General features: G+C 38.7%; 1 protein-coding gene across 1 annotated transcript; it reads left to right on the top strand.

Annotated features, from left to right (window-relative positions):
* Window positions 1–46: 46 nt before the first annotated feature.
* Window positions 47–10,441, top strand: LOC119738778 (uncharacterized protein MT2135-like). The gene is made up of 13 exons (XM_038213738.1): window positions 47–195; window positions 448–507; window positions 1,642–1,731; window positions 3,045–3,080; window positions 3,612–3,651; window positions 4,016–4,158; window positions 5,292–5,432; window positions 5,893–6,027; window positions 6,488–6,601; window positions 6,824–6,912; window positions 8,115–8,300; window positions 8,734–8,920; window positions 9,807–10,441. The coding sequence occupies exons 1-13, from the start codon at window positions 136–138 to the stop codon at window positions 9,948–9,950; spliced, it is 1,425 nt and encodes a 474-aa protein (XP_038069666.1). The 5' UTR covers window positions 47–135; the 3' UTR covers window positions 9,951–10,441.
* Window positions 10,442–11,407: the final 966 nt, after the last annotated feature.

Genomic DNA, 11,407 nt, shown 5'->3' with positions numbered 1-11,407 from the left:
GGTCATGCGCAGCAGAGTAAGTCATGATCTCATAAAAACAAAACAGCGCTCACATTTTTAGAAGTGCGTAGGGCGCTACTGAAATCCAGTCGTTCTGCAGCAGACCTTCACCGTGATTTGATAGTTGCTACAACCATGACGTGTCCACGGTTTCTCGTCGCAGTCATCGTCTTTTTGGTGACAGCAGTCGCTCAGGTGTGCTTAAATATCGCGCGTTTGGTGTATTTTTATAACACCGTTCTACGCTTACAGAACGTCAACTCCAATATCTTCGTCTGAAGAAAGACTTAACTTCAAGAACGGATTTCAAGGATGTTTCAAATCACGCATTGAAAATACATGGTTCTTCTCACTGTGTTGTCATCTATAGCAGTTAGCAGACTCGTAAGTTCACAGACTTAATTGTGGTATTTTCATGAATTTGCTTTTGTTTTGTTTTCTGGGTAGGTTGGTGCTCAAGCAGACGCGACTTGCACCGGTATTAGCAAAGATGTATCTTGTAAGAAGGTAAGAGTCTCATCTTTGGGTCTTGTACCGTGGCCGATTCGCCTGTATTGATGGTTATGGCTTCGTTATTTATTATATATCGACATGCTAATCCGTTTGTCTTCTACACAATGTATATTAAAATGTTCGATCTGACAGTGGCTCGGAATCAGTTCAATATAAAGCGATAAGTCGGACAAAATCCAAAGCTAATGTTAAAACAGACCTACTCATTTTAGATGATTTTGTAATACTGCAACTTGAGGGGCGTCATGCTTTATATATGAATATATGTATAGGTTTATTGCCCGTAGTAATTTATCAAAAAAGTTATCAGCAATAGAACTTATAAAAGACAGTAAAACCCAAAGATTAAGGGTATTTTCACAACTCATCCACTCGTCATTTCCACAACGCACAGGTATAGCCAGTAACGTGAACACTTTAAAAAAGTTATCTGCCTTTAATCAAGTTCGAACACGTTCGTATCGCGACCTTTGGCCATTCGCAGTTATGCCCGGACATACCAGATACCACCAATATATCAATAAAAAGCCCGAAACACAACTTTAAAAAATGAAACTGCCCTTACCCCTTTTCAAGAATGTGTTTTCAGGTTGTTTCAGACCAAATCGAGCAGTTTTAATTTGTCGCATTTTTTTGAGAAAAAACCTGAATTCGGGTTAAAACCTGAAAAGTGACATCTCTTGTAGATGCCAGGTATTCGTTTATTCCCCCAACCCCCCGACCAAGCCAGTCCAACCCAACCCCACCCAACCAACCCAACCCAAGCAAGTGTGTATTTGCTTGCAATCGGGGACCCCCTATTGTCCCTCTTTTGTTTTTACTAACTTTTTAGGAAGACCTCCTTATATGTTTCGTACACGAATCCAAATTGGGGACCTTTGGGAATTGGGGACCCCATTGTCCTCTTTCGTTCAACGTCCCCTATTGAATGATGAAACCAACTCAATCCAACCCCACCCAATGATAGTTGCCTATGACAGTGATGTTATTATTCCGCGTGTATGTTTTTATGCTTTTTTCTCTGTGTATAATGTTTGTTTTGTGATGTCAAGTTGCCTTTATTGTTTTTCACAATATACCTTCAATTAAACAAAATGCTAATTAAATTCCCACAATTCTTGAATACAGTGCAGAGACAATACACACAAATGCATGCCGGGTGAGGTGCCTGTCGATGATTGGCTGATAGCAACAGCGAAACAGCAACGAGAGTTACAGGTGAGATTTGATTGAATTGTTGCCAAGCATTGAAGAGCAACTAAACGTTACTAGGGGCACACACCTTTTAATGTAGTTACTTGGGAATGACTATGTCTGGAAATGTTTGGAATACATTTTTGTATGCGCCATATAGTCACAATTCCCAATACCTATGCGTGTTCTATCACGTTTGTTTATGGTGTCAATCGAGGATTTTCTTTTGTTCCTCTTCCCTTTTCCCTTGTTTGTACTTTTCGCAACAGCTCCCCTCTCTCTCCCCCTCTCTCTCTCATTGGTTTTGTACACGTTTTCTAATGAGGTCGTCCTCAATTTGGTTCCTGTCCTCGATTCACTGATGATGTTGACGTGTGTATCCTCGATTTACACCATAAACAAACTCTGTTCATCAGGCGTAAAAGCAAACCTTCGGAAACCGGCAAGTTGAAAAAAAAAGGAATTGCCGGTGGTGAAAGCTAAACTAATTTGTTTAAAGTAAAGATTTGCACTTGATCAGCACTACGATTCTTTTTTTCAGTCTGATTCCAGCTCCCTTTAACTAAATCGGCGATTGTCCAATATTTCGCCATTATTAATTGAAACATTAATGATAGGCCTATCCAACTCGAGAAGACAATGGATGCTCAGTTTTACTCTACAAGCCGATTGTGTCGCTTGTTTTAATTTGTATTCTGAAATTCACCCTACCAAACATCCAACAAGTTTGTTTGCATTTTGCCTTTGCCCTGTAACAATGGTTTGATATGAATACTTCGTCGATAAGGTGACATTCTTATCTTGGCACTTAGTAGACCTACAAATAACACACAGGTCCACATGTACCAGGAGATAATATCTTCTCTTATCTAAAACGCATATACTTGACAACGTGATTTGAAACAAAATAAATCACCCAAATTTGTCTATACAATATAATTTAAGCCCAGTTTAAGGTCATACTCTTTTTATGTCATAATTTAACTGGGTTTCAATTATATACCACACTTCCAATAATAGATGCCACCTTGGATTACATTTCGCTGCATGTAAAACCGTGGGAACCTGAAAAGTCAATAGTCGTTTCAGAATAGACTTGAGGATTGGACTGTTTTAGATCCTAACCAAAAGACTGTATATTGTCAAGTGTTCTCCAACAGCCTTCTCGATTTTTTCCAATGAAACTGTTCGGTCGCAATCCTAGTTTTCTAGTCAGTTGTAGTTTACGTACTCATCATTCGAAGAATAAATCCCGTACTTTATTGGTCGGCAATTTGATTTTGATCAATGTACTTGTTTTTGATTTGTTGGATTGTGTGCGTTTTTTCATCCAACAGATTGACGAACCTTGGAATCGATTGCAAATGCTCGATGTGAGTCCGTATAATTTGTCCGTTAAATTTATATAATTATGGTTGATATGATGTCGTAGCCTGTATGGAAAACGATAATGGCACATCATTTTCATACAGTTTGATTCTTTACAAGCAGGACGATGGAGTACCATACCTTATTGTCCTGGTTTTATACTACACTGATTTAAAGACAAATTTCAGCCCATATGTAAACATTATTAGATACATAGCCTAAACACGTTACAGTACAACTCTACATACGACTTGAAGGTTTGCACGGTGTAAAGTCAATACATGAGGTTTCCGATAGCACCGTGCAGGCAAACCTCTTGTTTTGACGTTGTTTTATTCTTAAAAAGAATCGATTTAGTAACTCGACGTTTCAAAGTACGTGTGGTCTGATATATTTTTTGTTGAATATTTACTGCTGTATATTCCACCTGAACTCAAACGGTATCGGAAAGACACGTTTTATTGGAATGGAGACGAAGAATAACCAAGGCCCACTATCTTGACAATTTGTCTTTGGTATCACATTTTATTTCATAGGCACACAATGGGTACAACACCAGAGCATGGGGATATGGAGGTAGGTTCCTCCGTTCCTGACCCAAATGTCACCTGAAAATATCCCTTTTTTAACTATAACAAGATTCAAAGTGTATAAATAATTAGTCACAAAATTTCCTCGTCGTTTCTTTATTTGAGTAACAAGTGACCACTGACGTTGCCCCTTAAGTGAAATCAGTCGATATTGTTGCGACCAACGCGGGCAAGAGTTAAGAAATAACTGTATATTCCAGATCTCGGTTGCATACACTGGTCTACCGATTATATCTGGCAAATATCACACTACATACCGTAGAAATTACACCGTTAAAGTAGAACCTAATGCCTTATAGATTTAACCATATACTTCTTTTCCCATTTTGTTTATCATTGGATCCTGGAAGTCAATGACACATGTCCATGGTCGCCTCCAAATCCTTACCCAATGGACTGCAACAATTACGCCAACCAGGAGTTCAGCTTCACGGACCTACTGAACATGGGTGTCAGGGCAGTGGAGATTGACAACTGGTTTTGCTTTAACGAGGTAAAAGAAGTCTACTGTTATCATTTCCGACTGAATTTCAGATTCATTCCAATTCCTTCGAATTTTTTTTTAAGTTAGGAGGCGAATCTGAAAACAGACGAAGCCAAGATTTCTACAACGCGTATAAGGTTGGTCAGGCTATAAATTCTCGACTCGAGTCCCTATTGGGTAAATGACTCGATCGACTCGACTCAAGTCACTGTAACTCAACTAGGAGCTTTACAGCAATAAGACTCGTGTCCTAAAATAAAAGAAAAACTTTGCATAAGATATTAGCAATGACTCAAGGTGCAAAAATTATGTCACGCCATTTTGCGAATACAGCACGGTACTGTACAGCAGCCGCTTGACATGTACAAACATACATGCAATTATACAACTTGTTTATTCGATATATTGTGTTCAAATATTAGTGACTCGAATTCTCTCAAGCTAAATATTTGGCTCGACTCGACCTTCTTGACCGAGTGACTGGACTCGACTCGAGTCACTTCATTAAAATGATTCGACTCGACTCGAGTCACAAAAATCAGTGACCCGTCACAACTCTGGCCTTTGCAGACGATTGGTGGTAGCAAACATGATCAGTCTGTTCAAGGTCCCACTGGTATACACTACTCATCAAATCAGAAAGCCAATAATAAATCAATCTAAAACTATAAATAGACCTCGTACTCCTTAAATTAGTTTCATATTTGGCCTTCAGAAATATTCTGCTGTTTGGGTCGAAAAGTCAGGCAATCCTATTTTACGATCTATATTTCAAATTGCTCGACTCACCAAATGGTTCGCAGTAACCTAACCATCTTTTTTTTAATGAAATCTATGAGATTTTAAGCGTGGCAAGAATGACACTTTAGCGGCGTTTCGAGCTCTTGGCTTCTTCGAATTTGAACTCCTTCCTGTCACGAAAGATGTTTAATTTAGAGACCTTCATTGCATGTGCAAAGCAAATTAAGAAGAAATAGCGTCAACTTTGGGCTCGGATATTTCCTGAGGATGAGAACTGACCCGAATTGACACGTATTAAAATGTATATTAAAGTACTGACAAGTATAAAGTATTGACAAGTATAAAGACGTCTGTTTATCATTATCTTCACAATGTCGACTGTTACACACAACTATTTGCAGATGCGCATGGCACACTTGGGCAGTACGATCGATCTTGAGTGCAGTGTGTATGATAGGCTTTTCTCAGACGGAATCAAGGAGATCGCTGATTGGATAAATCTCCCTGGTAACGGGGAGGAGATGGTTAAGATCTACATGAACGTAAGTCCTTAGGCAACTGCCCGTGTATCAGGATTAGATTATCAAGATTTCGGAAGTTTTGACCATGCTCATTTGAGACTAAACTTTTCGCTGTAACTGCATGCGTGCCGAACCAAAGGAGTTGTAGCTACGACCTGATTCTTGTTCTGGAGTGGGCTTTGTACACAATGCCTTTGAGTGCTTTTTTATAAACAGTATATTTTTGAATTTCATATTTGTGTGAAGTATTGCTTTCCCTTGTTTTAGTTGCATGCAATGTGAATTTCCTAATTGATTAGAGTTATTGTCTTTATGTCTTTGCCCATTACAACTGCACGTTGAAGCATGCTGACGAAAGACGTCTCCGTAGATATGGACGTCCTTTTCGAACTTGGTTATACTTTGTGCAATTCTAGACAGGGAAAAGAGGACTAGAACGACAATTCTCACGTTTTCCTATCTCTTTTAACGATTATTACAGGAGAAGTTTGATCAAGGTAATGACGACTCGGTCAACAATCCTCTGAGAGACTACATGGGTGAACGCATACTGACCCCGGCAGACCTGAAGAATACGTACGGTGGACAGTGGCCCACGCCTAGGCAGTTGAGAAAGGTACAAAATATACTCGCACTACACCCTCGGTATAGGCTAGTCCGCAATGTATTCTGTGCGAGTGGGCCAACCCTTAAGATATAGTGCCGAAACTCTGACGCACCTCACAATATTTTGAGGTTTTCAGGCATATTACTTTGGCTACTTTGGATGAAAAGCCTTTTGGGTTTTTTTTCAGTCAGTTTTTGGTTTTAGTACCAGTTCATGCCTCACACGAATGCATAGAGAATATGACTTAACGACGATTTCGCGTCAAACATCGGCGGAGTTGAAATGTATTCATCAGATTGTGCACAATGGCAGCGCGAAACTATGACGTAAAGTCATTTATACAAGATCGTGTATGTTTTCGTTTTTGCACCGAGTTCAAAGCACCATTCTTTGCAGGGCATGAAAGAGCTATCGATGTGCATGACATTTTTGTTCGTGGAGTACGTGACCATTTTGTTTTGTTCAACAGGCCGGAAAGAACGTAGTGATTGCAACAGGCAGTACTGCAGGAAGCGGCGAAGTTTACCCACATGGGGGCGTGTACATCCACAAGATATACTGGGAGGACTTGCAGATGAGATATGTAAGGTACCAATTTTTGAGCCATTAAATATTTGTACTTAATGGCTACTATTATATTAACTTGTGGTGGGGAAGCATTCGCCTCTATAAGGTTAGGCCTAAAGCTATTTTCAAATGAACTACAAAGGAAAACAATTCTGTGATATTTACATTACACTTGGATTATGTTGTGTGTGTCCTCTTTAATGGGAATCTTTTTAATCATTTTCTTTCTTTTTTTCAGTTTACATCTTATCCACAGTGCGGCACTAAGAATCTTACCAACGCATTGCGTTACTACAGTGACTCCACGCATTACGGAAACAGCACACAGTAAGATATCCGTAAATATGAGGAGCCTTTTTCGTTTGGGTTTGATTTTGATTTCTTTTGTCAACTATCAGTGGTGGAATCACAAATCACAATCGCAAGCATGTGTCAGTAGGCCTACTCAATGCTCAAATTTTTACGAAGGTATTATCGTTATTCCACTAAATGTTCCATTAGGGAGACACGTTATCGTAATTTCTTCCATTATAGGGAGACAACGGTCATTAGGGAGACACATAACTGTCTCCCTAATGTCACAGCCCCTTTAGAGGCAAAATGTTACTGTCGCAATTAAGTTATATTTGTTGCTCGTGGTCTAATTAGTTAAACTACCGACATTCGTGGAGAAAGGACAAGGGAATATTTCGTTAGGGCACATTTAAGTTGGAAAAATATGTGTGCACAAGTCTATGGGAAAGTCTCCCTAATGACCCATTCCCGGTAGTATTAATATTATTATTTATTCGCCCTCACTGCAAGATACAAACGCAATATAAAACATGATGAATGGAACTTTAAAAAAAAAAGAGTAAACCTCGTCACACAGGCATTCAGTCCCAATACAATAAAAAAAAACATACATTTAAAAAATACATTCATCAAAACGACCATTTAAACATAATTATACGAACATTAAAAATACACAACATTAATAAATAAGATGTGATATAAATAAGAATGTGAACAAAAATATTGAAAAAAAAAACATTTAAAACTAGCACGTCAAAAATGATAAAAATTTGCTAAAACAAGAATGACATTTTGTTAAAAATGTCCACGGTTTTTTTCTTTTTCTTTTCCTGCTCATAATCGGTCAATTTTTTTAATTTGGAAGCAAACTTGACCCTTGAGATTATTTGCAAACGTTCCTTATGAGCATACCTCAAGATCCGTAAAGTCGAGGACATACATGAATTGGATTATGATGTAGCCAATCAGTACGAGCAGTAACATGGATCAACTTTCAATCGTCTTGACATTTACCCGCAAAAACAAAAATAAAAAAATTATAAAAATGCTGTTAAAAATCAAATAGGTTTGTTCTTTTTTCTTTGCCTGCTCATATACAATTTCAATACTTAATTAAGAAGCACAGGTATAACTAGATATCTTACAAGCATTTTTATGTAACCATACTGTTTAGAAACAATTTTTGCTGGTGCTCCTACTTTCAAGCCCATCTAATTTTGGTGTTTTTCTTCTAGTTTGAAACACGACGGACCAACCAACGGGGCGGGAGTCATTTATGACTTCACTGAGTTCGTCAAGTGTCGCGTGCAGTACCCAGCTACGGACATGATCACACCGGACCTGATCAAGACTGCCCTGTTCACATGGGCTGAAGGGCAACCCGACGCTAAGCTCACCAAGGAATCATGCGTTTGGATCAGGTATGGTGAAAGAAGTTTAAACACAATTTTTACCCTTTTTTGTGCCTCTGATTTAAAAAAAAAAAAAAATGGGCTGACTTCACTAACTGCGCGTGATTTCTAATTTCAGTGTAATTTGAATTTATGGCCTTGATAATCATGAAATATCTGGCCTTTTGCGGTAGCTATTATAGCCACAACCGTATACCCAAATGTCGGGTCAGGGCTACATTAAGGGCTTGGGTAGCCCAGGTTGGACACCGTCTTCATTGCATTTCCCTCCGTAACGTAGGGAGGTAATTAAGGGGGTCCAGCTGGGCCGGGGCCGGGGCTTGGGCTACATTACTGCGTTTCTTGGCTTAAATTATGTATCGCATAGATCTTCATCTCCAAGTACATTATTGCGCGTCTTTCCATAATTCTTGGACAATTTTCCGCTCTATTTTCGAACCAGCAAAACAGACTGGCGTTGGTACCTTTCCAACGACTGCTCCACTAAGCTGAAGTACGCATGTCAGAGCACGACCGACCCAGATGATTGGACAGTCAGTACATCCGCTGTCTCCTACGACCCAAGTAGCGACGCCTGCCCAACTGGGTACAAGTTCAGCGTGCCTCAAGACGGATTCAGGCATCAGAAGGTGGGGCCCCCATGGTTGCAGACCAGTAAATAAATTCCATATACCCCAATGATAAATACCCCCATATCAGAGAATCAGGAAAAATACGCACGACTCTCATATGTGTTCAAGACGTACATCAAATTAAAGCATATTTCGTCATTTTTTTTCTTGGAGGTTAATCAATGAGTTTTTGGAGAAAATTCCATCCAAAGATGATCACCCCTTAAAGCAGTCCTGAAGCCCATCGCCATTTTGAAAATGGACGCCTACGCTCGATTGCCAAATAAGCCACATTTCACAGAAATACGAGCTCGCAGTCCTCTTGCACATCAAGTTGACGGCCTTCAAAATGCTGTAATACTGAATTTGAGGGCATGCAAATCATGATTTGGCCGGCGTAGGCAGTTTGGGACCGATTTACTGGCCTGCACTCCTATGTGGACCTTAGTTTATATGCCATACATGAGGTAATTACGGGCGCCATCACGAAACCATTTCAGCGAATAACGACGCGAGTACAAACAATAGATGATGAAAAGTTCATTGAAGCAGTTTGGTAACAATATGTATATCTGAAAAAAAATCTAGATTTTACAATTATAATTTTTTAGCTGTGGCAGTAGGCCTACATAAACTTATGACAAAACTTTGGATTCACATCTGTTGTACCGGTGTCATTACAGCGCGGGAATAAGTACCATGGCGACTTAATTATAAAGGCCCATTGCTGTATAGCTTCGTAATTATAAAGGCCCATTAAAGAAATTTGGGGATAGGCTGAAGTAACCTGCCTGAACAGGTGTGGGTATTGAACAAAGAAAATTGATGAGGAATGTTCGAAAGTCTTGTTTTTCTTATCCGAGCCAAACACCAATTTCAATTATTAATATCTTTCCATTTTCAGTTGAAGGATGCGTCGAAGGACAACTCCGTTTGGATCAACACCACACCCTGGCTCCCAAATGGTGCAGGAACGCCCTCTTGTGGCCAGCTGATGTCCCTCGTGGCTTTGCTTGTGTGCCTCTTCATTAGCAACAACTTCTACTAAACAAATTAAATTACAAACTTGAACAACATAAATATATTTGCAAAAACAAAACTAGAGATCTATGTCTGTTTGCAACAGAACATGGGGCTTTTCCGTATTATGCTTTTTTTTTATAACACGTCCCAGACTATGCATGTACTGTACAACGTCCCAAAGTATACGGTACAAGAATGTAACTAATTTATTATTTAGCGTCTGTGAGATACATTATCAACAAAAAGAAATCAATCCATATTAAATCAGACGTATCGGACTACCTTCATACGCAACTTTGACCCATTCGGACTGATAGTTTTCTCCATATGAGACTTTAAAAATGCACGTCAATGATGACGGCACATGCCTTACGATGAGGTCATCTTGATAACACTTTTCAGCATTGTGGTCTTGGTTTGTACCAAGCTTGAAGTCAATCCAATGAAAGGAAGTGTTAAATTCTGGAGCGGAATGAAATTGTAAATATAAAAAAAATCATAAAAAATCATGCGATGACATCATGGTGACGTCATTTCGGATTTTGCATACTAGCACCATTGTCTAGCTATCCACCAAGTTTCATGACGATCTGACTTTCCCTTATGTGTTTTCAAAAATTGCATTTTTGATGACGCCATCATGACGTCACACGTTTTTCAAATTTTGTTCAAATACCTTTTACCTAACAAACAAACTACAAATAGAATTTTGAATTTTGCATGTTGCGTTCGTGAGATATGGCTTAAAGGTCCAAAAATTCAAAAAATTATATAAAATCGCACGATGACGTCATGATGACGTTACCTCAATTTTTACATATAACACATCCCGGCCTATCTACATACCGAGTTTCAACCCAATCAGACTTGCAGTTTTGCAGATATAGGACTTTAAAATATGCACATTTGTGATGACGTCACTCTTCGGCATACAACTTTGCTATAGGGGCTATGCCTGTGGTAACTTTGAATGATGTATGACAAAGATTTGTGCCAAAAGTGGCACTGAGAAAAAACGTGTACAAAGTCTATGAGATTTAAGCGACGAAAAAAAGAGGAAAGAAAAATATGAGAACCAAGAAAAAGGCTTTTCCGCAACTATGCAGAAAAGCCAAAAAAAAACATATTTCTTGAATTAAGGAATCAAATATTCTAAAGTAGATTTCTTTTTGGTGTGCACAGTTTGCACTGTCTGTGGATGTGTTATATACATGTATAAGGTATCAGTCAATCAACTGTCTCCAACACCAATTTCAGTTTATTTTATATCACCCTTATATTTCATAATAGCTAACTTTTAACCAATAAGCATGAAATTAAAAATTACCAATGTACATGTACCTGTAGATTTCTATGTGACCATACAATTACCCACTCCTGTAAACAGTATATACAACATTTTTCAACTGAATAAATTTGAAACCAATGTAATTAACATTTCATGTAGCATATCTTGAACTAAACAATGAGAAAAAGGAAATA

This window comes from Patiria miniata, unplaced genomic scaffold, assembly GCF_015706575.1.
Source record: "Patiria miniata isolate m_02_andy unplaced genomic scaffold, ASM1570657v1 HiC_scaffold_3, whole genome shotgun sequence".
Classification (NCBI taxonomy): Eukaryota; Metazoa; Echinodermata; class Asteroidea; order Valvatida; family Asterinidae; genus Patiria; species Patiria miniata.
This window is presented reverse-complemented; position numbering and strand designations above follow the sequence as displayed.